Raw genomic sequence first — 27111 nt, 5'->3', positions numbered from 1 at the left:
AAGATGAAGAAACCCATAAACCATTTATCTAGGTCTAAATTTAATTAAAATCGACCGCGGCTCAATCAAAAGTTCGTTTTCCCCATCTTGAGCCGTTTTAAGAAGCGAAGAAAACAATATTTTGAAAAAAAAAAAAACACCAAGACACAGGGAGTATTACGTTTTTCTGGTGGGTTTTGTGCGTTTTCAGAGTACGTTTTCGACATCATAGGCTCCATCAGTTCTCCCCACACTTTTCCCCTCCGCTTGAACTCGCCGCCACTGAAATGCCCTCCAAATCCAAATCCTCCAAATTCGATTCGCCTCCTCCTCCGTTTGCTTCGCTTCTTCTTCTAGAACCCACCAGACTCTCCGGCCACGTGCGCCCCGCCCTAAACCCTAGCCGCACCCCCCGCCTCCCTCTCGTCGCCGGCGACCGCCGCCGCCGCCATGAGCCGCTTCGACGGCCGCGCCGCGGACCCCGGCTCGTACCGCGACCGCCGCAGGTAACCGCTCCACCACCGTGGTTTTGATTTCTAAACCCTAAGCCCTAAGTGTTGGGGGTTCTGATTGCTCGTTGGGTTGGGTTGGGGTTTGGTTGCAGCGAGGGGGCGTTCGGGGGCGGGACGAGGGCGTTCGCCCCGACGAGCAAGGCGGACTCCGCCGCCGCGGCCGCGGCCGCTGACCTGGATGGGCTGCCGCGGTTCGAGAAGAACTTCTACGTGGAGTCCCCCTCCGTGGCCGGCATGACGGAGGAGGAGGTGGAGGCCTACCGGCGCCGCCGGGAGATCACCGTGGAGGGCCGCGACGTGCCCAAGCCAGTGCGCGAGTTCCGCGATGTCGGATTCCCAGGTTTCGTTTGCTGCGTGCTACTGCTACCCTTGTCCTGCACTTACTATAGTACTATGTATGCAATTTAGATGAACGTGCTCCAGGAGGAATTGGAATTTAGATGGACGTGCTTCAGGAGGGGAATGTATAGGTCTATTTGTTTCGTTAGCTGGTTGTGTTGTAAACTACATTGAATCATCAAAGAATTGAAGTATCATAACAGTTATTTCACACCACAATTTCTGCTTTGGCGGAATTTGTTTTGGCTGTAAATACTCAAAACTATTTCAACCTTGAGCCACATTGTCACATTAGTGACATGTAACTGCAGAACCACTGTAGAATGAGGCCAAAGGTTAAACAGTAGGTGGTTCAATGATTTTTCCAAAGAAAAACAGCCAACAGCGATAACATGTGCAACCAGCTCAAGTGCTGAACACTAAATGGTGAAAGTATCATTTGGTTTTCTTTGAACTCCGATTAGGATTTGTTGGTCCTCTCATTAAATCCCATTATCATCACTTCATCAGCCAATTCATTCATCAGGAGGAAAGGATATGAATATGTCACTTGTTATTCATTTAAGATCTGTTGTGCTCTTCAAAGATTATTCTGCTTGCATTCTTGGACTTGAGGCATTGATAATTTATGAGCCCCTTTACCTTCTGAACTAAATTCTTTATTATTTTGCTCTTTTTTAATCTTGGACATCTTACATTCTATATTTCCTGATCCAAGATACTTAACTTCCATTGTGCAGAATATGTTTTGCAAGAAATTACAAAAGCTGGGTTTGTAGAACCTACTCCTATCCAGTCTCAAGGTTGGCCAATGGCACTGAGGGGACGTGATCTTATTGGCATTGCTGAAACAGGATCAGGGAAAACACTTGCTTACCTTTTACCTGCCATTGTTCATGTTAATGCTCAGCCGATTCTAGGTGCGAAATGTTGCTTATGTTTCTTAACCGATTTTCTTGGATACATTCTGGACTTCTTTTGTGGTAATCTACTAACATTTTTCCGTGTGTTATTAAAGCACCTGGCGATGGTCCAATTGTTCTGGTGTTAGCCCCTACACGTGAACTTGCTGTGCAGATACAGCAAGAGGCAACTAAGTTTGGTGCGTCATCAAAAATAAAAAGTACTTGCATATATGGTGGTGTTCCAAAAGGTCCTCAAGTTCGCGATCTTCAAAAAGGTTCTCTTTCTTTCTTATGCTAGGAAGTTCAACAACCAGAAGGAATCTTTTGTACTGCACGCATGAAGTCATGAACAATGTTTGAAGGACATTCAGTTGGTCAATAATGAAATGACACTGTTCAAAAGGACATCCTATTGATCTATAGCTTAAATGATACATTCATCCTGTGTAGTATATTTAGTTTAATTTGTCACTGTTTGCATCCAGGCGTTGAAATTGTTATAGCCACGCCAGGAAGACTGATTGATATGATAGAATCACATCATACAAATTTGCGGAGGGTCACTTACCTTGTTTTAGATGAGGCAGACCGGATGCTGGATATGGGCTTTGAACCTCAGATTAAGAAAATTGTTTCTCAGGTATGCCTCTTCTTCTGAATCTATTATTCCATTCTCAACAATTTTCTAATAATTATGCTTGCTACATGTTACATGCTTTTACTTATACACTGTCAACAGAATGAAAGGGTAGCATGTATCCATTAGTAATCAATCAGATGAAGATCAACCTATAATCTCTCCCCAAGTTTGTTGCATCAACCTAGTCCTCTCATCCCTAGCAGCCAACACTGCCCAGCCATAGGCAGAGTTTTCCTCCATGAACCGTGCCTACAACATACCAACATTGTTTTACATAGTGTTAAGGGATTACCATCTGCCTTTTCAGATTCGTCCAGATCGCCAAACATTATATTGGAGTGCTACTTGGCCAAAGGAAGTTGAACAGCTAGCAAGGAACTTTCTTTTCGACCCATACAAGGTGGTTATTTTTGCCAATGCATCATTTTGCAGATGAATTTATGGCAGACTACGGTATCTGCTTCATGTGAACTCAATTGCTTTTTTTGTGCTGCAGGTCATAATTGGTTCTGAGGAGTTGAAAGCTAATCATGCCATTTCTCAACATGTGGAGATATTATCCGAGAGTCAGAAGTACAATAAGTAGGATCCGCGTGACCTTTTCTCTTCATTACACACTGAAATGATTCATTCAGAATGCATTGATGATGAAATTCTTTGATGTTAAGGTTGGTTAATCTACTGGAGGATATAATGGATGGCAGCCGGATATTAATATTTATGGACACGAAGAAGGGATGTGATCAAATCACTAGACAGCTTCGGATGGATGGTTGGCCTGCTCTGTCTATCCATGGTGACAAAAGCCAAGCTGAGAGGGATTGGGTTCTTTCTGAATTTAAATCAGGGAAAAGCCCTATCATGACAGCGACTGATGTGGCTGCTCGAGGCTTAGGTATACAAAAATCCTCCCAGATCGATGAATTATATTTATTTCTGTAAACTAATGCCACTTATATCTTGGAAACAGATGTTAAGGATGTTAAATATGTCATTAACTATGACTTTCCGGGATCATTGGAGGATTATGTTCATCGCATTGGTCGAACTGGCAGAGCTGGAGCAAAAGGAACAGCTTACACGTTTTTCACTGCTGCTAATGCCAGATTTGCCAAGGATCTGATCAACATACTAGAAGAAGCTGGACAAAAGGTCAGCCCTGAATTAGCTAATATGGGTCGTGGTGCACCACCCCCTTCTTCAGGCAAGCTCTCTGTTTATCTAACTATTTTCAAATTATTGTAGAAGCAAGTTTACAGATTCTGATTTCTGCCTACTTTCTTTTCACCTATAGTGCTGCCTAAGAGTTTGAAAATTCTGAATGTGACTGACTATTGTCACATCTTTGCAGGTCACCGTGATAGATATAGAGGGTATGGAGGTGGCCGGTCATGGAGCTGATTTTCATATGTTGTTATTGCAGAGAGCAATGTTTGGCCTTTCTTTGTGGATGGCTATGTGTATTTCTGGCTCACTGAATCTTTTAACTAATGATCGGTAAAGATAGATTTATATAACTTAAACACCATGCCCCTTTTATGAGATATGACTGGGTCCTTCTCATCCACTGTGTCAATAGCTCAAACTGTGGCATTGGCATATAATATTTTGCTTACAGTTATTAGAACGGTTTCTCTATCATATTTTTTTCAGTGTGCCGACTCATACTTTGGATCCATTAATGTTAATATGAAGCCCTTTTGATTTCCATTTAGAAAGATAGTTAATTAGACCATCATTTAATCATATTTGTGGTACCGATTTTGACCAGACATTGATGAATCCTTGGTTTCATGCAATTTGGTTTGATTGCCTGAACACTGATGGCATAATTTCACTACTATTTTGTTTAGCATTGTACAATATATGCCTACTCTGCATATCTTCTCCTTTTCCCAATTTACACTTCCTTTTGGTTCTCTGCTGTGTGGTGATCAACTGAAATGGCTTTCTTGGACAGTATGATTTTTCTTGCCTTCTGAGTTCTGAAAGCCAAACCAACAGCTCATGATCGCCATGTGACAATAACTGTAGGCTGTCTGGTGTGGCCATGCGGTGCGGCTGGTATGAAGACAGTTTAATTTTTGCTCTCTCCCGAACATAGGATGCTCTTCATATGTATCTATACTATTCCTGCAGTTATTTACAGTATTTGAGAAACATCTCTGTGCGCTGGGACTGGGGGTTTAGGAACTTTGTCCCATAGTCAGTTGTGCTGTGCATCATAAGTCAATGTCCTGGAGTGAAATTGCAGTCTGAAATTTCTGGCCCTGTTGGGCGTGTGGTTCCCTCTGTAGTGGCTGCTATTGATATATCCACATCTTTGCTAGTACGGCCTTCAGCTTCTTACCAGCTTTTTACTGTACCAATCCAAGATAATATGGTAAACAAGGATCTGCCAGAACAATGGATTTGTGGTCCTTGCTGCTGTTGCAAATCTAATACATCTGTCATTTGGAGTTATTTGGCATGATATGATGATAACCAGAAACCTGAATTTTGTTTCTATGAAGAGAGACCCTTTTGCTACAGTGTGGTCCATGAATACTTTGTTAACATCCACAATTTGTATGAATCTTATCACCATAGGTACATCAATCCGTAACTCTTAGTGCCAATTGGCTATCTGTTTTGAATGTAGGTCCACAGTTTGCATTCTGTTTGCGCCTTAACTACTTTTTGCAAAATCTGCTAGTTTTCATTCTATGTTTCATGACATCACTACTATTCAGGCTTTCTTGGTGGGTAGTTTTTTGGGGCTTAAAATCATGGCTATGAACAAATCATTGAATTTTTGTGTCTAGCTAGTGGACTGATTTGGACTTTAAGCATCTTATCTGCTTTGATGTTATTGAGTCCATCTGTTGGTTCATGTACATGCCTTAGTTCACATGACCTGATGTATTATTTGTGTGTATTAACCAGTAACTATGCTAAAATTTTGCAGCTTGATATTTCGATGTTCTTTTGGTTCTGTGGTGGTCACGTTGAGCCGTATTATTATTATTATTATTATTATTATTATTATTGTTGTTGCGATTGTACTATTCTGTTGCAGGACCGTCTTGAAGCAGAGCTACAATAAATCTGGGGATGCATTTGGTTCGCTAGGAGGGCTTCTCTGGTGGTCCAAGAGCTGTAGCTGCAAACCGTACAGCTTGGCAATATGGTAAGAATTCAATAATGCTAATAAGAGAGGGGTGTTTAAAGCTTGTGTAGTTGAGCTTGCTGCTGCATATATTAGCATGTTTTCTGTAGTCATCTGTTGATATGTATGGCCGCGGTTTTGGAAATGTAGTGGTTTCCAAAAAAGAGGGAGATCCTATGCAACTTTAGTTTAGAAAAGCACGGTGGCAAACATGCACACATGCGGCTGGGCCAGAGGAAAGAAAGAAATAAACGGAGGAGGCTTGTCCATGGTAATTGGACCATTATGCCACAGGAGAGTTAATGAAAGTAAGGAGCCCATGGTAATTGGACCATTAGGCCACATGAGAGTTAATTGAAAAGGCAGGGCAGGGCAAGCGTGTGTGCGTGCCTGCCTCCCTTGCTCCCCAAAAGCTGGGCTCATTAGCCTCTCTACTGGGCATACCTTGGAAGGAACTGCAGAAGGGAGGTCCAGTCCAGATATTATGTTAGATCGTTGTGCTGCCGCTATTTGATCTTGGGTCACCCATATTTTCGTGCCGTAGGACATCGAGCTATCATGCTTACCATCATCCTCGTGAGAGAAGATGAGGGTTCCAATAGCATCTGACACGAGGAAGACAAAGGCGGTGATACATGTTCATGGTATAAATGTTCCAAAGCCGGGAAAATCTAGCTCAAGAAAGGGAAACAAACAAGTAGGGCAGCTGATCTGATCTTGACTCTTGAGACGAATCATTAGCCACGACGTTTTATGTTTGGCAACCTGAGTTTGGTTCCCCTAGGTTGCTCTTCATTTGTTGTGTGGTGCCTTAACCATCAGCCTTATGATGAAGGCATATCTCCCAAAAGGATCCAGTGGCTTTTACCCCCCCTGCAAGTCTGCAGCTGAACCTTGCAGAAAAGATCACACAAAAAGCTGGGCTACATCAAGGGAAACTCAATTCACCAGTCCATTCTCTCTTTCTCCTGTCCTGTATTCGTATGTATACTACAGTGCAGTATGTTCCATGCTGGATTTCTCTCTCTAGGCCCTATATGCTTATCTCTTCTTCTCTTCCTTCCCCCACTCCAAAGCAAAGCAGATGCATGCAGCCGCAGCTGCACCACACTGCCCCAGGCCCCCAGCTTCTCAGTGGTCAAAGTCCTATCAGCTTGCTGCTTGCATAGGGTCCCTTTTCCTGTGCCCATTGATTCATTTCACTTGCTCCTTGTGGACCAATGCCTCCATGTACACATATTAACCCTACTATAGTATGAGTGGTCACCACTAATATAGTATGAGCACCAGCATCAAATCAAAGGCCAATGAGCAGTAGTTCTACAATAGTAGTACTGTTAATTAATCGATCAGTAGCTTATACATCAATACATGTTGGCTAAATTAACAAAGCTGCCTCCTAGCTAATGCTGGCCTACCCTTCCTGTATAATTACACCATACTATAGTAAGCACCTCTATCAATGGCTAGAGCAACTGGCCATCTTGCAGGGACCATTGCTCAGAGCTTGCCCCTCCTGATCATATCCCTTGCTAGAGTAGTACTAGTACATATATATATATATATATATATATATATATATATATATATATATAGCAGTATAGATCGATATATAGATGATATATATGTGCATCTTGGTGTGTGCAACTTGGCTTGTTGCATGCATGTGTCGACTCGTGTGGGCTACTCGTACTCGACCGACCGATCTGCATCGATCCATGCATGCATCTGATGGATCTCCTCTACTAGTTGAGTATGGTGATCGGTATAGTAGTAGTGGTGGCTAGTGGCTAGTCGTCGTCCTCCTTGGCGGTGACCCTGATGGGCATGCCCCGCTTGAGCCGCACGGTGGGGAAGTTGACGATGTGGTCCTCCTCCGCCACCCACCTGCATCCATGGCAGCAATTAGCAGTCCATTTCAATGTCCTTGTCAGGCAACAACCATGCATGCAATGGATGGATCAGCAGGTCGATTATTCAGAAAGAGAGATTGTAGATAAGAGATCTCATAATCATAATCATTTATCAATAACACATGATCGATGGTGATGCCACTGCCACTCCCTACTTAAGGGTATTTAACCGGATGGGATCGATATCCGATCAAAATACCTTATATTTTGAGACGAATGAAGTGTATTCTAATATAAGCATTTTCTATGTTATAGCTAGAGTCCTAACCATCTTGTCCAGATACATACCAGAAATACTTGCATTTTTAGAATGTAGTATCATCTATCTTAAGTCTGAGCAAACCATGCAGGAGCACCTATATGCCTGCAACTCTGAACAAGAGCTTTACTACTATCAATGTTGATAGTTGATTTACTGGCTTCATGTGGACAGTGGCCAGTTGCTCGCATAACACAGTAATATGTTATATGTAGGCCAGCTAGCTGCTTGTGCAACCAATGCAAATGCGTGCAGATGCAGTGCACGCATGCATGAATCTGTGCTATGCATGTGCCAGGTTCTAAAGTCCATAGTACTAAATTACTGATCAATTTATTACGGAAACTGGCATGGTTTTTTTCTCTAAACCTGACATGCATGATGATGTAGCCGGATTGTCTTTGTCAGACATGTGGACCCAATGATTATCGGACCCATAATGTCAGTGACAAAGTCACGTGACTTTGACTGCAGAGGATCCTGATCCAATGTAGCTTAGCTACATAAAGCACGAGTAATATTATGTGATTTGCGTTTTTACAAGATGTTGCAAAACGCTTCTCTTAGGATCAATTAGATAGAGGTCAGCACAAGCATAATGGGGAATTGGAAGATGGTCAAAGAAGACAGAAAAACACATTGGACTGATGGACTCTCCAATCTCCATTGTTTAAAGTGATATGATGTTTTTCTAGCAAGTCGGATTCTCTTGTTGGAGTTTGATTTGTTTATGGGAGGAGTATAGTATTGTTTGCAGGCAGGCATGCAGCGACCATACCCTGGCACGTGCTCCTACATTGATGCAGCGTGTCTGACGACCGGTCAAAGTGGCACATCTCGGCCGGCTAGATCAGCTGGATGCGTGCGTGCGTGCTACAGTATTATATTCGCGTTCCTGGGATTCAGTTCAGTCACGGACCGGACAAGGCACAAAGTATGCATGCACGCACGCATGTCACCCATCTCATCTCATCTCATCTGATCCAACTGTTCGAGTCGATAGAGAGCCCATTCCGGCTGCTTAACCATCACACCCATGTCTCCGGTCTCCCCCTTCTTACCCCCTTCGCCAATTACTACGCCACGCTTCTTCCCACCTCCTTTCCCCAACTCAACCCGATCCGGCACGTTTTCTAAACTACTAAATAATACAATTTTTTATATAAAAATTATTTTTAAATTTATATTAACCTATTCTTTAAGTTTTTAACTAATACTTAATTGATCATATATTAATAAATCACCATATTTCCTCGCAAAAAAAAATAAATCACCATATTTTCTACCTCCCGAACGTAGGACGTAGTCCTATACAGACTCCATAGCTGATGGACGACTGGTAATCAAAATATAATACTCGCTCCGATCCAAAATGTAAGTATTTTTAGCTATAAATATGAATAAATGTATAAATTTATAGTAAAAAATGCTTATATTTTTTTACATGGATGTAGTATATTTTCGTGTCAATATAGGCACTATCCTGAGCTAAGCACACGCATCGTAACATTGCTTAATCGAAGCGTGCATTATAGCTAAGCTTATTTTTTTTTAGATTAGTCTGTTTGCATTGGTAAGCTACATGGTTGTGAGACCATGAAAAAAACAAATTAAAGTTGAATTTTTTTATTTTGACGAAAGACGTACTGACATGTGAGACCCACCACCGCCCAGCGACCACGTCTCAAGGGGAGGTGCGGCGGCGGTGGGCATACAGGGCGTGGCGTGGTAGCTGACACGTGCGGGCGCTGTAGCTGTAGCAGCGGGCGCCGTAGCCACGCACGCGTACAGCGGCGTAGTCCGCATGCATGCACACATGTTGGTGTGGGGGGGAAGGGATGGATATGCGCCGCATGTGCGCGCACGTGTGGCCCCACGCGCGGAACAACACCCCGCTCTATTCGCAATAGAGGCTGGACCGACCTCCCACCTTGGGTATCTTCCTTGATCTTCTTCTTTTTCTGCTTGCCCCGCGCGCCGAAATTATTTGTCTTCCTCGTAGCTTCCATTTTTTTTTCTTTCACATGAAAAATGACCCAGTGTTCCTACGCAGTGTAATCCTCCTCACGAGAAGAAATAATTTACTGTATTTAAGAAAATTATAGAAATATAATTTGGTACTATCTCTGTCTCTTAAAAAAACAATTTCTAAGCTTGAATCTAGAAATAATCTATATCTTAGATTTAAAACCAGAAGTTGATTTTGTAGGACGAAAGTTGTATCTTCCAGTGTGAGAGGCGAAAATACCAAACTATATCTTTCGATCAGAGGTGGAGACGGCTCCAAGTCGAACGACCGTCTAGGCTTCGCTGTCGGCGTCTCCACTACCAATCACCGTTGACGCATGTAAAAATGGATTGATCACTACGAAACACTATTAGTTATCCGGGCTCGACGATGTCGCTGGCTTCACCACCGCTTTAGATACCTCCTTAAGCACAGTAAGATCACTCCCTCAAGGAAGATGAGAACAGAGGAGGTATAAGCATGGGAGAAAGCCTCGTGATGCTATCCCTAGTGACGTATTAGGACCAGTTATTATCTGACATAATTTTTTTCTTTTTTTTATCTCTGGAAAGATTCGGCTTGATCTTCAAATCCTCATGTACGTACCCGATCTATATACCCCCCCACAATTATTCTGTCAATCAACGCATAATTCATCTACTGTTCCGCTCTTCTATTGTTCTACAGAGATTAGTTATTACTAGGAACATGAATGTGCATGCGAAGAGGGCATGGCCAAATGATAGGGACATGACTACATGAGATGCATGCCATTGGTGCCCGGTTGCGTGCATTATATGATGCAAAGGCCGTGATTTTTATTCCATTCATTATATGATGTAGAGGTCGTGATTTTTATTCTTTTATCTAGAAAAAAATGCTATCGGTGCCGAGCGATCATGGAAAATTATGCAAAAGTTGTAGTTTTTATTCCATTATCTAGAAAGAAAAAAAAGCTATTGTTGCCAAGTGATCATGAAACAAAGCTAAGGAGTTGGAATCAATGGCTGCACTAAGAATGGCCAAGATTGAGATGTGGTGATCCATACCTGAAGCTGGTGACCAAGTGGTGAAGGAAGATGGAAGCTTCCAGCCTGGCCAGATCCAGGCCTGGGCACAGCCTCTGCCCACCACCAAAAGGAGTGAAGCTGCCATTGCTCATGTCCTTCTCCTGTTGAGATTGATTGATTTCTTGACCAATTAGCACATTATTAGACTTCCCAAATCAAATCATAATGATAGGATGCCTCAACAGTAGTACAGCACCATCATTTGCCTAGATTAATTATTTGCATATCATTTTCAGAGCTTACACAAAGTACACAATAGAGGGAAAAAAAAGGGTGTGTATTCCTTTCCTGGACAGCTTAAGCTTATGTTGTCTGAATTTACCAGTTCAAAGAACTACCAAATCCATTTATTTTGGGAGATTCAATTGACTTCTGCCTAGGTGTATATATCAATCACTAATGCAACTTTGAGGGAATCTCTGTTATTTTCTGCAATACTAAGTGTTAGTACAAGGCAATGTCAAATCCATCATGAGATTACTGATATAGAAGTAAGCCCACATGTTAGGAGTCCCACCAAAACCGCACTCATCAAATCCTTATTATGCTGGTGTTGCCTAAAGGGGTAGCAATTGGATGAACATCTCTACCAAATGTGGGGCTCTTTCTTACCTTCCACCTCCATGGGTTGAACTTGTAAGGCTCATCGTAGAGCGTATCATCGAGGTGGACCGACCGGAAGTACACAAACACGCACCACCCCTTGGGGATGAGGTGCCCCTTCACCTCGACGTCGCGCACCGCCTTGCGCATGATCCCACCGATGATGTTGCCCAACCGTAGCGTCTCTGTTATCACCTACACTCCAATTTTCCAAATCGCATGGGGTCATGGAAAAAAAAAACACACGGGGCCAGTAGATTTTGAGCTATAGAAATTTATGTTACAGTGTTAATGAACTATACTTACATGTTGTGTGAATGACAATGACATGTAGTCTGTCCATTGCAAGGTCTCACCCATGTCGGTTTTTCGCCTCTTGAGCTGCATGTTCTCCTCCTGGTAGCATTAGAATGTGATTGGTGTTATTATTCATCATTGTTACAACAAGTAATTACTGACGGTGGATTTTATCTTCAGCCGCGATATGCATGTTCTCTAACAGTGGTAGACATGCAGAGGTTTCAATGAGTTTATTGCTCACATGGCATCAAAACAGAAACACGGTCGACACGCGAGTAATTTCTTAGCACTGTAGTGATGTAAATGGAATCTAGCATATGACACAATGCTACTGGTGTAATAGGACATGCTAGCTAGGAAATATTACTGCTGCCTTCTAATCTCCATAGAATAAATAGCCAAATTATGTAACCTTCTTTTTTCCCCAGTTGATAAAAAACCCTCCATACTTCAACCAAAAAAACTATTCCTTGCACATGCGTTTATAGCCGGTTAGAAAAAAAAACGCATAATAGCACAAACTAATGATATGTAAGTAGATGATACATCATGATAGTAAGCCTTTTCTTTTGTGAGAAGGCGACTCTGTTCTAATGATATGTATGTACCCGACCTGACATTGACAATGATGCAACGCACGTCATCTTGCAAAGATTGGTCCAAACACAAGTAGTAGTAGTATTTCTTTTCAGATGGCACATTAGATAACAAATAATAATGATAGCTCTAAGATGCCAACAAGAAAGGGATGGACCAAGGTTGGCACAACCCTTTATATGCTGCTGATCCCTTCTGCCCACCTACGTATCTCTCCCTTATTCGTAGGCTTTTTATGATCTAGTTTTTGTTTGGGGACACAGATCCTCTGCCATTGTGTGTAGTAGACAATAGTGATAGTAGTATATCATGCACAACACATGGCTCTGACAAAATGAATAGTTGATCATGTTCCTTTCAGACAAAAAAGAAAGAAAATCCAACTCTTTTCAGTTCTGGACCCAATTTGCTGACTGCCCATGCCCAGCAACAGAGGATCCTTAATTACTTCCTAGGGTATGGTTTTATTTTTCTTTTCTGTTCAGGATTCATCTCTAGCATCTAATTATATGCAGGTATTGATCCAATTAAGAGCTTACTGTGTTGTAAGAGAGGTTTCAGGTATACAGGCTTACTTCCAGTTGGTGCAGGGCGAGAGGGCACTCGCTGAGGAACTTGACGGCGAGCGTGATGAGCACCGGGACGGAGTCCTCGGCGGGGATCATGAGGTCGATCATGTTGTCGGAGATGAGCTCGTCGGTGAGCTCATCGCTGCCGTCTCCGATGAGCACGTCGATGGCGTCCCGCGGCGGCGAGGCGGCGGCCCTCCTTGCCCTCTTCTCCCGGATGATCCTCTGTATCAGCCTCGCCATCTTCTTCTTGGCCTGATGACCACACACACAATAATGTGTCAAAAATGTGCAATGGATCGAGTGCAATTGTATACATTTAATCCAAGATTGTGAAACAGAGAGAACATATTAAGAGAGGTTAATGGTGATGGCAGCTGAGACACTGATCATGCTGCTGCTGATGCTGCATGGAGTAGGGCTGAGCAACATCAGACATAAAGGAGAGACAGAGTGGCTGACAGAAGAGAGTAGTAGAGATCAATGTGTGGTGCAGTGCAGGTTTACATGGAGTACTACAGGTAGAGAGAGAAAGAGAACTTAGATGAGAGGGAGAGAGAGAGAGAGAGAGAGAGTACCTGGAGTGATCTGTAGAGCCTAGTGCCAGGCAGCTTAATGGGGAGGGACATGAGGCCGACAATAAATTCCTGGAATTGCTGCTTCAGCTGCTGCATCTCCTCCCCTGCCTCCAGCCCGATCAGGCCCCTCACCAGGATTTCGAACACCACCTGCATTTGCATTTCATCACCATTTCTTGCAATTACATTTCGTTCCATCCTCATCTCTACAAATTACAAATGTTCAAGACTGTATTTGCATCTCTTCCAGAGGAATACGCAGAGAAAAAATAAACATTTACGAGTGCACAAACACACGCTCTGGTGGCGAACAGGAACGTGGATTTTCGGCTGCTGGTAGTGGTAACTCTACTCCGATGGAGTGGGGCCCACATGGAGGTGAGCCACTCTCTTTCTCTCTCTCTAGAGTCAGAATATGAGATGAGAGAGAGAGAGTGTGTGATTGGGCCCACTCCTTTTGGGCCTTCCCTTTCCCGGCCTTGTGTAAGTTACTTCCATGTGGTGACACGGGCGCGCACGTGTGCACGCACGCCGGCGCTCGCCCACGCCCACCCACTCTGCTCCTCCAATTCATCCACCCACTCTATCTCGTCGAGGAGCTCGCCGGAGAGGGAGAAGAAGGAGGACGTACCGACTTGGCGAGGTGCTGGACGTGGAGGAGGGAGGAGTCGGGGAAGGAGGAGAGGGCGGGGGAGAGGCGGCGGCGCATGTCGGCGGTGAGCTGGGACTTGAGGTGGGAGGACTTGAAGAAGGCGCCGACGAGGCCGTGGACGCGTCGCTGGAGCGCGCCGTTGATGAGGAGGATGGAGGACTTGCCCATCAGCTCCGTCAGCGACCGCGGGTACCACGGCACGAACGCCCGCGCGTCGCTCTGCAGCACGAACCGGCTCACCTCCGCGTCCGCCGTCACCACCGTCGCCGACCCGAACAGGTGCGACCTGAACACCGCGCTCCCGTGCCTGCACCATGCATGCACACCCATGCCCGTCAGTCAGAGCCGAACGCCTCGGGACGGCGGCGGCGGCGGAGGTGGCTAGGCTTACAGCTTCCGGCGCTTGTCGACGAACGCCTCGGGGCGCGGCGAGTAGGCGCACGACACGAACTCCAGCGTCTCGCCCACCACCGGCCACCCGAAGCTCCCCGGCGGGAGGCGCGCCGCCGCCGCCGCGTCCCCCTTGCCGCTGCCTGCACCACGCCGCCGCCTCCGCAGGAGCTCACCACACAGCACCACCCAAATAACCACGGCGGCGACCGCAAACGCCGGCGCCGCCCAACCGGCGGCCGCCGACACCATCCTTTTCTACCCCTCGAGCCCCTGCAGCAGCTAGCTAGCTAGGCTCCTACGCAAGTGCAGTGCAGCAGCGAGGTTACGAGAGGAGGAGGCAGGATTATATAATAATGGAATGGAACTGGCAAGTGCAAAGTACACGAGGTGGAAGGGTAGTAATACTCCAGTATAGTATACGAGTACAGGAGCGGCGGTGGATCCAGAAAATTGATTCGTTAGTGTTATAACTATCTATTGGTGTCATGATATGCTAATTATACTTAAAACATAATGTTATAGTATATGGATAAACAATTTTGCTACCGAAAGTCGTCACTGTCGTCTGACACCGATGATTATAGTGTAGATCCGCCTCTAAATAGGAGTATAGTATAGTATAGTCCCCACGTCTGTGTAATGATTGCGTATGGTGGAACAGTCTCTTGGTGTTCGTCTCGTCGTCGTCCTCCGGCGAGGGGCGACGGTGACGGCCACGGCGGGGAGGAATGGATTATGGATGGATATAGGAGAGGAGAGCAGAGCAGAGGAGTCCCCTCTATCTCTCTCTCTCTCTCTAAGTCTCACCTCACCTCCTCGTGCGCACACGCGTAGGGCCCACGCCCATAAAAGGGGCCAAGTGGGGGAGTAGAGACGGATGCATTGCCGCGCACCGGTCACCACCACCATACTGCTGGCCTAGAGTTTGCCCAACACTATTGGTCGATGATGTTTTAATTTTTCTAAACACACGCTCGCATACTCGTCCCTATAAATACACACATCCTATTTATCAACAGGTACCACTAAAAGAAAGTTAGCCATAAATACGAGCACTTATGTCAAATCTACGATTTAAATCAGGATAGGTTGATTTTTTTTTAAAAAAACCTAACTAATTGAGCTATCCATTACGAAGTAATGATGTTGATTTGACTACCAATAGCTCTTACATTATCAAAGTTTAATGAAGAATAAAGGGTGAATAACTAATCTAGTAAACTTAATTTGATCGGTTTTATCTTTTTATTGTATCCACACATATCTTTTAAATATTTGTTTTTAGCTTAGGGCTGCGTACGTTTCAAGGTGGTTTGTGTTTTGGATGATCAGGCGTACAGAAAAGAAAACAAGTAACATAATTTGGATGATCAGGCGTACAGGAGTATTAATTATTATAAACTTAAAAACTAGATTTACTTGATTTTAAAAAAATAACTTCTATATAAAAAGTTTTCATATTAAGTGACTAACGAAAATCGAGGATTTAACCAATCCAAAATGTAGTTTAAAACGGTCCCTAAATCATCATTTGGACCACTTGGTGTGCCAAATGGCTTATCCTAGTCATTGGTTGTATTAGAAAAATATCCTTTTACCCTTAATTTACATTATTACATACTCTACAAAAGAGAATAAAAATGAATAAAACGCTTCCCGTTATTTCAACCTTAACCTGCTCATACAAAGGGTTGAGCTTTAACAACTATAGTATCATATACATAATTACTTTCGTAGAATATAAATTACTTTGCATTACTTATAGAAAAAAAATCATTGTGTGCAAATTGAGTAAAGTGCACCAGCGGTCCCTAAACTTGTGCAGGTGTGTCAAGTCCTTGAACTTTCAAATTGCATTTTTAGGTCCCTCAACTTGTCTCGGGTATCATATAGCTCCAAACGAGTTCTAACCCACTTCGTGAGATGACGTGGCATGCCATGCTAACGCTTATGTGTCTGTGGGATCCACATGTCACTCATATAGAAAAAATAAAATTTAAAAAGAGGGGAGATTGAGGAGAAAAGGAAGTTTTTAATTTTGAAAAATAAATGAAAAAGAGAGGAGAAAAAATATGTTATTAATTTTTTTTCTATATGTGACTGACATATGGGTTCTACTGACACGTAGGCACCACCATGGCATGCCACGTCAGCACACGGAGCGGTTTAGAGCCCGTTTGGACTTATATGACACCCGAGACAAGTTGAGAGACCCAAAAATGCATTTTGAGAGTTCAAGGACCTAGGTGACACACCAATATAAGTTTATGGACCGTCCGTGCACTTTACTCTTTCAAAAAAATAGCATCATATAATTATTAGATGTATTTATGATAGTCAGATCTATAGGAGTTTTCATCATACAGTTACACCGCCGTATTGATAGTAAGCCTTTTTATTTTCTATATATATGAACGAGGGGTAAAAGGATCATTTAATCGAGACATGTTGATAATATTTAGTTATCTGGCTTCCTAAGTAGGTCTAAGGATGAGTTTGAATTAAAACAAAAACTTAAAGGACTAAGAAGGGCAGATTGAAACATAAGAACCAAGCTGAGCCTTAAGTGAGACATAGACTATCCACCCTTTAATAAATAAAAAGGAAAAAGTACGAATTACCCCCTCGAACTATCGCGGTCGGCCGAATTACCCCTGAACCACAAAACCGGACATTCCTCACCCTCAACTATGCAAACCGGACGAATTACCCCCTCGACCCAATCCGCGGTGGTTTTGGTCTACATGGTGTACGCGTGGCAGTCCAGTCAACATTCTATTCATTAAAAAAATGTGGGACCCACTCTCTTCTCTCTCTCACTCTCACTCTCACTCACTCTGTCGTCTCTCTCTCGCTCTCTCTCTCTCTCCCTCACGCGCACAGCGGCGAGGATGGGGGGCCGGAGGCGGCATCGAGGACAGCGGCGCGCACGCACGCGGTCGGGGGCCGGAGGCGGTGGCGAGGACGGCGGCGGGGCCGAGACGCGCACGGCGGCGAGGACGGCGGCACGCACGACGCGGCAGCACACACGCACGCGGACGGGGGCCGGAGGTGGCGGCGAGGACGGCGGCATGGCCGAGACGCGCACGGCGGCACGCATGGCGCGGCGGCCCGCACGCACGCGGACAGGCCCCGGAGGCAGCGGTGCAGCGCTCTGAGGATCTCCTCCCTGTACTCCAAAGCTCGTGCCGTCGTGGTCACCGATGGCTTCAAGTTGGGCATCATGGCCTCCCAATATGCATCGCGCTGCCCAACAACATGCAAAAACGATCATACAAGCAGTCAGGCCACCTCACTGAGACATTACATTGAACACTAGGCGTGCGTCACCTCAGTAAAATGAGCCAGCGAAGCCGAGCCAAACAGACCAACCTGTGGGGAGCACGGCTGAGAGGACATCGCCTTCCCAGAGGTGGAGGTGTCAGTCGTCAGGCCGCGTGATGGAGCTCCTGCGGCGGCGGTACCGATCCGATGGAGGGGAAGGTGAAGGGGAAGGAAGGAAAGCGTGGCCAGGAGGTCGACGGAGCACGCGGGGCGTGCCGCCGTCCTCACTGCCGCCTCCGGTCCCCGGTCACGTGCGTGCGCGCCGCCGCGCCGTGCGTGCCGCTATCCTCGACGCCGCCTCCGGCCCCCCGTCCTCGCCGCTGTGCGCGTGAGAGAGAGAGAGTGAGAGAGAGAGAGACGACAGAGAGCGAGAGTGAGAGTGAGAGAGAGAAGAGAGTAGGTCCCACATTTTTTTAATGAATAGAACGCTGACTGGACTGCCACGCGTATGCCAGGTAGACCAAAACCATCGCAGATTGGGTCAAGGGGGGTAATTCGTCCGGGTTGTATAGTTCGAGGTGAAGAATGTTCGGTTTTGTGGTTTAGGGGGGTAATTTAGACAACCGCGATAGTTCGGGGGGGATAATTCATACTTTTTTCCAAATAAAAACTATATGGTTTTATTTAGGATGTAATGCATAACTACTAAGTATATGCAAACTCACAATTAAAATAGTATTGGCCAAACTTGAGATATAAACTCTCAGCGACAAATTTTTAAAAATGGAGGGGAAAAAACCTCTCACCGAAGTTCGATGCTATATAACCAATTTTGCCATAGTTATAATCTTGTGTGTGTGAGGATGGTTCATCTATGTGATAACAAGTTAAAAGTATGATAACCCTTATGTTTGCACTAGCCTTACCCCTTTTTTTAAGACATCACGATGCACGCGATGATGAACCACCGAAGTGAATAGTTATAATCTTGCGCGTGTATGCACTAGCACGATGCTTTACTCTATCTGCAACGGTGGCAACCTGGTCAATGTACTTTCTTCGTCACATAAAAAGAACCATGTCTAGACTGTATCACATTCCGTGCTAGATTTTTTTTATGCAATAGATGAAATATAGTTCCCGTTCTTTTCTTCAACAAGAGTTGGATGAAGAAGGCCATCAAGTTTGACAAACAACTTTGCCCTCCTCTTTGTGCAGCGATGAAAGACAAGGGACACGAAACCCACCCTACCCTGCCCTCCTTCATGGAGTAGAGGCTAACATTGGTCACCGCCCCGCCAACTTTAGGAAATTTGCATTGTAGTTCCTTCAGGGCATGTACAATGGAAGACACAGGGTGTCCTCTCTGACTGAAGACACTCATATGGACACTCGTCTCTCAATAGAGGCCACAACTAGATGGGTTCCTCAAAATCCGAAAAAACTAGATGAAGATACTCTAGCTCACAGTGGGTATCCCTACGAAAGTCACGGTATTAAATTTCCTCAACTACCCCTCCTCGGCACCTCCTCCGACGCTTTCTCCCTCCCTCTCTCTCACCATCGCTCATCGCCTCCTCCCGCACTCTCTCGCCACCGCCGCCTCCTGCCCATCCGCCGCCGCTGCTCCCCTCTCTCTCCCTCTCTCACGCGTCGCGGCTCTCTCCCTCATCCTCTCTCTCCCTTTCGCCACCTCTCTCTCGCCGCCGCCCGTCACCGCCGCCGACGAAGAGCGGCGCGCGGGTTGTGGTGGCCGTCGTTGTCCTCCCCGCCTCGCGCCAGCCTCGCCCCGCTGCCGTTGCCGACCTCTGTTCCGTCACCGCCGGCGGTCGGAGGCAGCAGATCCGGCGCCGTCGTGTGCGGATCTGGCCCCCTCGCGGCTAGATCGAATGGAGCGACGCCGGCCACGCCGCATCGAGGAGGAGGCCGCGGCGCCGGCGGAGGAGGTCGCGCAGGTCGTCGTCGGCATCGTCTCCAGGTCATCGTCCTCTCCCTCTCACCGCAGACTCTCACCTCTCTCCCTCTCCCTCGCCGCTACCGCTGCTGGCCTCTCTCTCTCCCTCTCTCTCCCGTCACCGGCGTCCGTGAGGGCGATGAGTGAGAGGGGCAAGGGGTGGAAGGTGAAATTTTTCGGTGGGAACGGTGTCCACAAGCCACGCTCGCGCCCAACGCGCATCCCCTGCCAAAAGCGAGCGAGAGCCGCGTCCCCAGCAGAGGCACATGTTCCATCGCAAGAGGACGGCGTGGACGAAAAAGCAAACGGCCATCGATGGAGTGTGCTAGGGATAATCTCCAGGGGCACGCATTGAACATGCCCTCATGGAGTAGAGGCTAACATTGGTCACCAACCCACCAGCTTTAGGAAATTTGCATTGTAGTTCCTGAGTTTTATACTGTAATACCTCAACACATACTTTCACATTGGCCTTACAAATTAATGTTTAAGCTCCACACTATGTTTGATTTAGGCTTGTTTAGCACAACTCCAGCTCCACCTCTCCTGGAGCTAGAGCCCAGCCAAATAGTTTCAGCTCCACCTAAAATAGGAGCGGAATTGAGTAAAACACTTACACAAAAATGTACTAGAGATGTGAAGTTGGGTTTATGCTGCTCCACAAATATACTCCAAACTTAACTTCTGAAGCTTAATTTAGAAGTTAGAGCTCTACTATGATTGAGAAGGGTAATTCGGGTGTAGGCAACGGTTCAATGCATGAGTAGGACGAATTTGACTTTTGCCTGGTGGGTGAACAGGAGGCAATAGTTCACTTTTGCCGAGAGTGCTCCAATTGACTATTTTGAAAAAGGTTCATTTCCAATATTGAGTTGAAAACTCATCCCATACACATTACATGTAAAACAGAATGACTTATTAGAGCATGATTAACTAAGTGTTGGCTTTTTTTTAAAAAAAATAGATTAATATGATATTTTAAATCAATTTTTCTATAGAAAATTTTTGTAGAAAATAAACGTTTAGTAATTTTAAAAACGTGCGCACGGAAAGATTTTACATCGTGGTCAACCCGGGGGCAGCAGCACATTGATTTATCGGTCACACCGTTCACATCACACCAACAAACTTTAGAAAAGATTTCTTTGGCACCGGGAGACGGGAGCTGAGACCAATTTCTAGAATAGAGTGAGAGCATTCACCACTAGGCTAGCAAAAGATTCCTAGGGGCCGGGAGTAGTTAGTAGTAGCAGCAGTGGTAGGGCGTCTAACGACAAATTTGTGCACGGGGTTGAGTGCGATCGCTATCTTAATTTGCGCACACGACTGGTTTGAAAGGGCTTGGAGATGAAGCCAGTCACATCGCTGTCGACCAGGAACACAAATAGTATAACTAAAGAATACCCTAAATCCGTTATCAATAATAAGAAAAAAGACGAATATGCTACTCTCTATGTTGGGTTTCGATAAAATGTTAGTTTATACGTTACAATGGATAAAATGCTACTCACTTCATTACTACTACACCGATGATTTGCCACCCTTGACCTCAAGGGTTTGTCTCCTTGACACATACTTCCACCATCCCAAAAAAGCTAACCTTTGTCCAAGTTCATTGTGTCATATCTCCTCTTGGGTTGGCTTTTTTTTTCGAACGGAGGAAGTATTAACCACATCTAAATACAATAATGCCCCTTGCTCCTCTGTGGCCTCTTTTTCCCACGTTTGACGAAACTAGGTGTCGCTAGCGAGGGCAAGAGAAATTGAGCTCCACGGACGAAAAGTTGGCCAACAAGCCTCCTTTCAAGCTCTCTTTCCGTCCTTCCATGACCAGACTCTTGCTCTGGCTCCCCGACGGCGACAAGGAGGGACCATGAGAAGGAGAGAAAGGCAGGGAAAGAAAGAAGGGGAAGCGGTGGGGAGGGTTGAGCCTAGCGACGACTAGCCTCCTACTCTTGATCCCGGGCGGCGACCGACATTAGAAGAGATGGGGAGAGAGAGAGTAGAGAACGACGAACCCGACGAACAGATGGATGGATGGATCTAGGCCCCGTTTAGATTCACTAGTAAAATTTTACACCCTGTCACATCGAATGTTTGACACATGCATAGAGTATTAAATATAGACGAATAAATAACTAATTACACAGATTGCGTGTAAATTGCGAGATGAATCTTTTAAGCCTAATTGCGCCATGATTTAACAATGTGGTATTACAGTAAACATTTGCTAATGCCAGATTAATTAGGCTTAATAAATTCGTCTCGCGGTTTACATGCGGATTCTATAATTTTTGTTATTAGACTACATTTAATACTTTAAATGTATATCCGTATATCCGATGTAACACGCCAAAACTTTACGCCTCTGGATCTAAACACAACCCTAATATGATGTGTAGAAGGACAAGGGCATTACTATCTTTTCACAGCCCTAATATGATGTGTAGAAGGACAAGGGCATTACTATCTTTTCACGTGGTTCAAAATGGCTAAAACTCTCCAAAGGAGCAAATTTCTATACACGATGGTGTTTGAATCTACTGAAGATGAAGATAAAGATTAAGTGTTTCACGCAAAACGAGGTGGTAATAACATATGATTAATTGAGTTTTAATTATTACAAACTTGAAAAATAGATTAATATGATATTTTAGAACAACTTTCATATAGAAAGTATTCGTACAAAACACACCGTTTAGTAGTTTCAAAAGCGTGTCACGAGTATTCAAAAGTTTATCCAACTTTTGTTGGAGAAAAGAACAGGACCCACTGAAACCCAACAAAAAGAGTGCCATACTATCCTCTCTCATAGTACTATAGACTATCCAAGGTATAATAAAAGACTCAAAACATGTTCACCACACAACTCCTTCTGTCTCAAAATAAAGAGATTCCTTTATTATTAAAAAAATAACAGTGAGGAAAAAAAATCCAAAGTACCCCAAGTTAATTAAAAAACTATTGGTTCTAAGGGTATTGAATGGAAAACTTGTCGACTTGTGGAGTAATGGTAGGCAAGAGAGTATAAATCATATTTTCTAATCAAATTTTGAACCCTAAAAATTAATTTATTTTGGAACAGAGAAAATAGTCATTTAATTGAAGCAAGCAATGACCCTCATAGTAGGTCCAAAATAAAAGCTCTTTTGGAAGAAAAATTCTCAAAACATAGGAAGGAAAAAAAAAATTAGAAATCGAACATCGAGCACATGAGTTTGGAACGCAGGACTAAAAGCTCCTCTGGAATGCACTAGTAGTATTAATGCATTTGGATGGTTCAAGAGAAATAGATCATAGGAAATTTGAAGGAATTTTTTTTGGAGAGAAACAATAACTCTTCTCAAGGGAAAATAAAACAATAACTAGGTCATGTTCACGCTTCAAAAAGTACGTTTTCTCAAAAAAAAAAATCTTCTAGTGCATTGATAGACCACTTATCTCAATCTACTCCAGTTGTTAAGTTTATTTTAAGAGTAAATTACACTCACAACATAACAATTAATAGGTGGATGTAATCCAGTACAAGACCTTAAATTGAATGTCCGAGTACAACAACTTGGTAAGTGAGTGCAATTTACTATTACAAGAACTTCGGAATTTACAATTTTGGTATATCAACTTGTTTAAATATGTAATATTTTGGTTACCGAATGCTAGGTGAGTTTTTTAGTGATATCAATATGCCATCACATAGTAATTCTACATATATTACCTTAAAATCTTAAATTTAATCTATAAGAATAAGGAATTACGTTGCTCATCCAATTTGCACCACCATCATAAGTTTTTTTTCCTTCACTATATATATATATATATATATATATATATATATATATATATATAAAATTAAGTTTTAATTACTAGAATAAACAAATTAAAGTATGCAAATATTCACGATTATATTGACAAAATTAGTACTTAAAAACTGAATATGTATGACAAAATGCTCAAAAAAATTAATTGTTATATCATTTTTTAAGTTATTGTACCATAATCGAACCTATCTTGTAAGTTGTTGTACCCATATGCTCACTTATTAGTTCTTCAACTAAATCACACCTTTATCACACTACAACTCTCACTTCTCACGTTCATGTACTAAATTGCACTCGCATGCCAAATTAATATACCATGAATGCAACTTAACATTTCTTAAAATATGTAATTTATCCCTATAATCAAATCCATAATCTGCTAGCTCATTAATTTAAATCAACTGGGGCCAAGGAACTCATACTTATTTTTCCTTCAGAATGGGCTATAGGAAACCATATCCATATAATTTTAAAAGCTCATTCTTATGAAAATCAAAAGGACATTATAATGCACTTAAATCCAAAGGGCATTATAGGAATAAAATCCTAAGTATTTGAATCGTTTACAAACCTTACGAAATCAATGTTACCATATCATGTACCCCTCCGTCTATAAGAAACACGATCGTAACTACGAACCTGACACACGTATAGCTACGTAGTATGCATTTCCTGTTTATCGTAAATTGGTAATCTCCAAATATGGCTAACCTCAACCCATTTCACAAAGAATAGAGGATGACACAGGAGACGTAGAAGTATTTTCTTGCAACTCCAGTGTTTTCCAAACTAGTAAATCAAAGTACGCAGATGCAGTAACTTACCTACTGTTTCCAAATAGATTGGTGCAAGTCAGTATCAAAAACAAATCGCTCCTCGCCCGACACCCTGCTCCAAAAACAAACGAACAAACAAACATCACATCAATCACGAACGGAAACGAACCCCAAAAGAATAAACGCAGGTAGAAGTAATTAATTAAAAAACAAAGCAACAACACAAACATTATCATCACCATTATCATCAACATCAGAGAGAGATCAGCAGCGACACGCAGCAACGGCAAGCGATAGGTACGTGGTACGTCGCTGCAGGTCAGGTACGTTTCCTTTGCCGCTGGTACGAAACCACGCAATGGCTCCGGCCCAATCCGCGGCGCACACGCACTCCCTCCTCCAGGGCTGCAAGGGCATGCAAACGCAATCCCGGCTGCGTCGTGTCGATCGCCCGTCAAACTTACGGACCATGCGAGATGCCGCGTTACATCACTCACTAGTAGCACTGGTACTCTCGCTTCCGACAAGGCTCCACAGGGAAATATCAGTCACTCGGCTCGTGCAACACTTCGCCATCAGTAAAGAGTGATCTAATCCATCAACAGAGTTTTCAGTGATACTGTATCACAGGATTGATGTTGAACACACTAACCGTTTACATAATACTCCTTCTATCCTAAAATATATATAAGCACTTCTAGAGTTTTTTATAGGGATTAAGGAGATAACTGAAATTAAATGAGACATAATTATGGTTGGTTACAATGAGGAAATATGTGAAAATGTTAAATAAGATATGATTATGATTGATTGAGATAAGGAGTAAACAGAGAAGTAGCTATGTTTTGAAACAAAATTTAAATGTTAGGAATAATTATATTTTAAGATAGAGGGAGTAACTTTTATACACACTATCTGCCAAGTTGGCGCCAATGCAGTGCAATTTTGGAGGGCCACCTATGATATCAACCATAGTTCCACAGCCCACAGATATGAAGAGCAAAACCATTGATCAGCTAGGGAATAATATTCATGCAAGTGACAGCTCTGCATCAGTTCTTGAACAGACTCTGGTATAAGGCAATGATGTGGCCGGACCCAAACCGCACGGTACTAAAATGATTAGCATCACACTCTGATCACTTGTTTAGTCATGATCAAGGGTGCTTTTTCCCCTATGCTTATGTGCCCCTCATGCGCGGGAATTTTCTACTCTAGCTTTGGACCAGTGATTTGATTAACAAACACGGGAGAACATTCATGGTTTTAGCCTTTTAGGTCCAATAGGAGGTCGCAAGGATCGGAGCTTTTGATTATGTTGTAAGGCACCAAGTGATGAGCCAAGTGCAAGGATGGCCTTAGTGGCATACTAGAGCTCCCCCTTTCCTTTTCAAAAGCCCTTAGCTTGAACTAGGACTCTTAAGTGAAAGAGCCTTACACTTAACAACAACGGTGAAAGAGCAAAGGCAGCAAAAGGGAAAGCATTTCGTGTATTAGCTGGAATTGCCATGGTTTTATAAAAATCCCTTTGAAAGAAATGCCGTGAGTTGTTGGTTGCATCTTTGGGTATTAATATGATGTGATAATTAGACCGGTCGGTAAGGTAAAAAAACTCTTCAAAGCAATATTCTTTCTAGCTGATTTATCTACGGAAAAAAGTAAGATGCAGGCTCCCATCGGATGGCCTAAACAGCCAAAGAATAAGCCAAAATTTAAATTTTCAAATTTAATTTTGAGATATTTTCAATGTAGTTTATTTTTTAGCATTGGCTTTTAAGTCACCAAGAACACATATAAAAAAGTTTTACCTACAAATTCATTTTTATTCCCTAATAAGCCAGGGAAAAAGCCAAACGATGGGGCCTGCAACTTTTACTACAAAGACCTGTAACTGAGAAAAAAGAGAGTAAGACTCCTGACCTGAATATGAAGCAGGCTGCTGAGGAGAGAGTACAGATATGAAGAGCCATAGTTCTGCATAAGAACAACTCTTTAGAAAAATATATCACAATTGATTATAGTTTAGGCATTTAAATTCAACATATGCATCACTCATTGCACGAAAATAATTCAGGAAATTTTGTTTCCTGCACATATTAGCACTTATATGGGGTGGTAGGGTGGATGTGGCTCAGACTGCCCACTCATGGATAGATGGACACCAATCATTAGGATTTACCAGAAATTGCATGATTAAGGTGACAGGAAAAGCAGCTTGATTATATCCCCACAATCATTCGAACATTCTTCTCACCCTAACCCTAACAAATAAAAGAAGCTAGCTAGGCATCAAAACACTTTGAAGCTTGAAATACCGATTAGATGATGACCGAGTGCTCAATCCTGGGCAGTGTTAGTGGAAGAAAGCAGGAAAGTCACATGCAAAAACAAAGCAGGCCCTAGCGTACGCACAGAGAAGCATCACATTGGGATCATAAAGGAAGGAACAAAAGGAATCAATGAGGCAAGAGTGCAACAAGGACAAAGGTTAGAACAATATTTCTTGGTAGCAGTACCCATCAGCAAGCCAAAAGGGATCTCAATAGTGACCTTGCCCAGGGCCCGTGCTCCTATTGCATGCAGCTGACGACTGACGAGGACACTGGCGAAGTGCAGTTTAGGGCTTTACGAGTGTGGGCGCAAGACACATGAACAGGAGGAGAATGGGCTAGGAAGTTGATTGAACAAAGCCAGGAGCAAAGGATCCCTGTATGGGGGTAACAGAAGAAAAGTACAGGCTCACTTTTGGCCCTTGGAATGAGTGTATACAGATTATCCTGCAGTCTTGCACCATTGTGCACTGCCAAGCTTGAGTATTCTCTTGTTACCATGGG

The 27111-nt window shown here is 43.7% G+C and overlaps 2 protein-coding genes across 2 annotated transcripts; one reads left to right on the top strand and one right to left on the bottom strand.

The window, feature by feature from the left end:
• The first annotated feature begins 235 nt into the window (after window positions 1-235).
• On the top strand, window positions 236-4016 carry LOC127785211 (DEAD-box ATP-dependent RNA helicase 20). Its single transcript, XM_052312645.1, has 10 exons — window positions 236-485; window positions 584-831; window positions 1571-1750; window positions 1849-2010; window positions 2221-2375; window positions 2683-2775; window positions 2872-2957; window positions 3044-3270; window positions 3346-3579; window positions 3727-4016. The coding sequence occupies exons 1-10, from the start codon at window positions 430-432 to the stop codon at window positions 3774-3776; spliced, it is 1491 nt and encodes a 496-aa protein (XP_052168605.1). The 5' UTR covers window positions 236-429; the 3' UTR covers window positions 3777-4016.
• A 2825-nt stretch (window positions 4017-6841) lies between these two features.
• Window positions 6842-14824, bottom strand: LOC127785221 (cytochrome P450 90D2). Its single transcript, XM_052312656.1, has 8 exons — window positions 14464-14824; window positions 14052-14379; window positions 13421-13570; window positions 12849-13097; window positions 11683-11772; window positions 11386-11571; window positions 10753-10874; window positions 6842-7410 (listed from the first exon to the last, which is right to left on the bottom strand). Exons 1-8 carry the CDS (start codon window positions 14712-14714, stop codon window positions 7314-7316), a joined length of 1473 nt encoding a protein of 490 aa, XP_052168616.1. The 5' UTR covers window positions 14715-14824; the 3' UTR covers window positions 6842-7313.
• Window positions 14825-27111: the final 12287 nt, after the last annotated feature.

This window comes from Oryza glaberrima, chromosome 1, assembly GCF_000147395.1.
Source record: "Oryza glaberrima chromosome 1, OglaRS2, whole genome shotgun sequence".
Taxonomy (NCBI): Eukaryota; Viridiplantae; Streptophyta; class Magnoliopsida; order Poales; family Poaceae; genus Oryza; species Oryza glaberrima.
Note: the sequence above shows the minus strand (reverse complement) of the source record. Positions and strands in the feature narration are given on the sequence as shown.

Bases quoted from the DNA above. Each gene is read 5' to 3' on its own strand.
- LOC127785211 (XM_052312645.1), top strand. From the start codon at position 430: ATGAGCCGCTTCGACGGCCGCGCCGCGGACCCCGGCTCGTACCGCGAC. The intron at 1,751-1,848 runs GTGCGAAATGTT...GTGTTATTAAAG, and splicing joins TAATGCTCAGCCGATTCTAG to CACCTGGCGATGGTCCAATT. The intron at 2,776-2,871 runs GTGGTTATTTTT...TTTGTGCTGCAG, and splicing joins TTCTTTTCGACCCATACAAG to GTCATAATTGGTTCTGAGGA.
- LOC127785221 (XM_052312656.1), bottom strand. From the start codon at position 14,714: ATGGTGTCGGCGGCCGCCGGTTGGGCGGCGCCGGCGTTTGCGGTCGCC. The intron at 13,571-14,051 runs GTACGTCCTCCT...ATGCAAATGCAG, and splicing joins TCCAGCACCTCGCCAAGTCG to GTGGTGTTCGAAATCCTGGT. The intron at 7,411-10,752 runs GTATGGATCACC...CCATGGATGCAG, and splicing joins CACTTGGTCACCAGCTTCAG to GTGGGTGGCGGAGGAGGACC.